Below are 3,378 nucleotides of genomic sequence, written 5' to 3' on the forward strand. Positions count from 1 at the left end.
GTTGCTTAAATTTTATAATAAGTTCTTCCCTATTGATTATATTTTCATTCTTCTATTTCTATTTTTAAAATCATAAATAAATACTTTTGATAGTAATAATTATGAACCAATAAAACCAAAATAGAAAGTTACCTCCTCACAAATATAAAGACAAATAAACATTTTGAACTTTAATAACAAGAGAAACTACACCAAAGTTTAACCATTGCATCATTGTCAGCCATTCTTTACCTTTATTATCATTAAACAAAATATTGAACTAAAAAGTAATTAAAAATTAGTAAATTTTCAAAGGGAAAATTTAACTATACCCAAATGAATGTAAGGTCCACGGTTACATAGCAACTCCTTTTTAGAATGGCTGCTTAGGCTGCATTGAGAGCACATTTGACCACTTGTTCCAACTGTTTCGTTTGAAATACCTCCCATCTCTCTCCCTTCATCATCATACAACAAATAGTTAAATAGAAATCCTATTGTCTTGTTTACTTACACAAGAACAGCTTTTGTACAAGCCAATACCGTTGTTTGCCTCTGGATTGCCACTTCAATTACAGGGCTCATCGAGTCTAATTCCCGGCATTGCATTTTCCCAATTCCCAAATTCATTTCCCTGAGGCACTTCACCAAGATAGCAATGGCGTCCATACACTTGGATTTGGAAACTATATTTCTGAGTGTTACATGCAAAATTGCTTTTTCATCTCCTTTGTCACTCTCCTCTACCACTACAATAGCTTCTTCACAAATGGCAGCCATTAATGGATGCTTTCCCAAATCTTCCACATTTCCATATGTCATACTGCTGTAATCTTCCCATGGATGTTGGGTCACTTCATTCATTAACATTTTGTTGCGTTGCTCAAGATCTTTGATTCGAAGCTTCAGCTGATTCAGCTCCACTATAGCATTTGACAGAATGGAACATTTGTCGCCTTTCTACATTAGTAAACCCCTTTGTCAGAATTGAAATAGGCAAGGGAGAAATGGTTGAACATTTATTCTTATTTTGAAGAATCAAGGTAGATTCAATATATAGAGAGAGAGAAGCATTTTAAGCTACGGATCCTACTATTTATTCTGAATCTGGTTGTTCCTAAGGAATCTATGTTGATGTCATGTTATAAATATCTAACTTCAATTTCTCATTAGGAAAATATAAACTTGAATTCTAAATATCTTGATTTGTTATGTGTTTGTATTAATCTAACATATAGTGAAGTCTCAAGTTCATTAATTCTTCACAAGATTATCAGAAGTGAGAAGTGAAAATTTTAAGTTGTGCTTCTTAATCTTGATTTCTACTATGTTTTCTCTTAAAAAGGTCATATTGGTCTAATGATCCAATTCTTAAGAGGGTCATCTTATTTAGCAATCTATTTTGTGACTTCTGATATTGATTTCTAATGTGTGTACTCCTAAGAAGCTTCCTTGATCTCATATGGCATCTAATTTACCATTCTATTCTGTGACTTTTGATTCTGATTTCTAATTTGTGTACTCCTAAGAAACTTCTTTGATCTCATATATTAAGAGAGATCCATGTTAAATTCCTTACCAAAAACACATCTAAAATAAAATTCTAAATTGTGACTTTCCATCTTGTATACAACGGACTCATATAGATCTAATCCTAGCACTCATATCAACAAGGTACAGCTCGAAACAAAACAAAGATGTTATCAAGGTTTCACCTTGGGACTGTGAGGAAGAATATTCCGCAAAGCCATAAACTGCTGACTGAGTTTGATTCTCCTGTTGCGTTCAGCAATCCTATGTGTGGATGCATATGACTCCTCCAAGAAGCGATCATCCACTTCACTTCTTGACTTCTCCCTCTCATTTTCATGTACCCTCCTTAAAAATGCAAAGCATCTCTTGGCTAATTTCTGCTTCATGAAAGATTTCTGGTTCAGTTTGAACCCATGACAAGCCTCTTTGTTGTACCTTATGAACGCACTCTTCACTTTCAATGTATTCTGGGCAACAATCATGTCATCAAATAAATGACTACAAGCATGCATTTCCTCAACTGCAGGAGAAATATGAGATTGTTGGGGTAGAAGCCCATGAGTAGCATACTCCCCATTCAAAATTACGCTCTCTCTATCAACTAAATCTCCCATCTCTGCTTCCATTAAATTCCTAAACAACAGAACTTTTTCCTATGGGCTTGAGATTACAACTGTTTCGTATAGATATATAGTAAAGATGTGAAAGAAGTTTCAGCCTAAAACTAACATTCATTTGAGATTTTTCAACTTATGAATAATATTCGAAGCTCACGAAGATATTTTATGATTTATTTTCCCTAATTAACACGAGTAATGTAGAATTTGAAAGTTTCAAAAGGAACGAGGTGGTTTAGCGTAATTAAGGCGGTCAAGAAAGGCAGTCGAGGAGAAGTCCATGACACGATCAAATCAAACAGAATCGGTTTATTAGACCAACAAGAAGTTGTAGCTTTTTCTAGTCTTGTGAAACAGTTACGTTTAACTATGACGATGCAAATTAGATTGATTCTTGTATTACGTGGATGTGGATGTATTTCAGCTGTCATTAATTACGCACTGTCACTTTTGCTATCTGCCACTTTCTTTGTCAACATTCAGCGAGATATCTCAATTTTAAAAATATAAAATTTGATATCATTCATAGTCTTCTTTTGAATTTTTATGATAAAAGAGTCAAAGACTGATATGTTCATTAGTCAATTTCATCTGGAGTACACTATTTATGATGTAAACTAACAGATTAATCCCATTCCATTGATTTGGTGAAAAACATTTATTAAAAAATAGTGCGAATGACTTTTTTGTAGGTGTCCATTAAATTCAGAATAAATTATTCTCTATTTCATTACATTCAAAATTTCAATCATTATTGTCTGCTGCCACCTATCCTTTTAATATAACAAAAATGAAATTGAGTTAATCCGCATTTGACCATTTGCTGCTGTATTTTCTGGATCACTCGTTGGAAATGTAAGATGCTTTGAACTTCATTTTTGGAAACATGTCACAAATGTAAGAAGCGTTGAATGGAGACTCCTGATTTTAAGGTAATATTTTATCGGCAATCTCTGACCATATAAAACAAGACCTGTCGATATGGATTATCAAATTTTTATGTACTATGATATTTTAAGGATTATAAGAATGCTTTGTTTAAATTTTTAATTAAATGGTATTTAATGTTTAAAGCTTAGGGTTCCTATGTGGGTAGAGTTCTCAGGTTACCCTTGTCATGTTGGCCTTTTATTGAGTCCATTATCAGTACTCTTGAAAAAGTTATTACAAAAGAACATGGAAAAAATTTCGATGCTCATCCTCAAAAATGCATTTGCATTGAAGTTGATCTTTCTAAGGATCTTAAGGA

At 33.2% G+C, this 3,378-nt stretch overlaps 1 protein-coding gene across 1 annotated transcript; it reads right to left on the reverse strand.

Moving 5' to 3' along the window:
* Positions 1–285: 285 nt before the first annotated feature.
* LOC149578735 (uncharacterized) lies at positions 286–2,261 on the reverse strand. The gene is made up of 3 exons (XM_089805285.1): positions 1,695–2,261; positions 523–939; positions 286–437 (listed from the first exon to the last, which is right to left on the reverse strand). The coding sequence occupies exons 1-3, from the start codon at positions 2,136–2,138 to the stop codon at positions 366–368; spliced, it is 933 nt and encodes a 310-aa protein (XP_089661411.1). The 5' UTR covers positions 2,139–2,261; the 3' UTR covers positions 286–365.
* Positions 2,262–3,378: the final 1,117 nt, after the last annotated feature.

Source organism: Cupressus sempervirens, chromosome 1 (assembly GCF_028749045.1).
Source record: "Cupressus sempervirens isolate cs-2001-9-10 chromosome 1, ASM2874904v1, whole genome shotgun sequence".
NCBI classification, from domain to species: domain Eukaryota; kingdom Viridiplantae; phylum Streptophyta; class Pinopsida; order Cupressales; family Cupressaceae; genus Cupressus; species Cupressus sempervirens.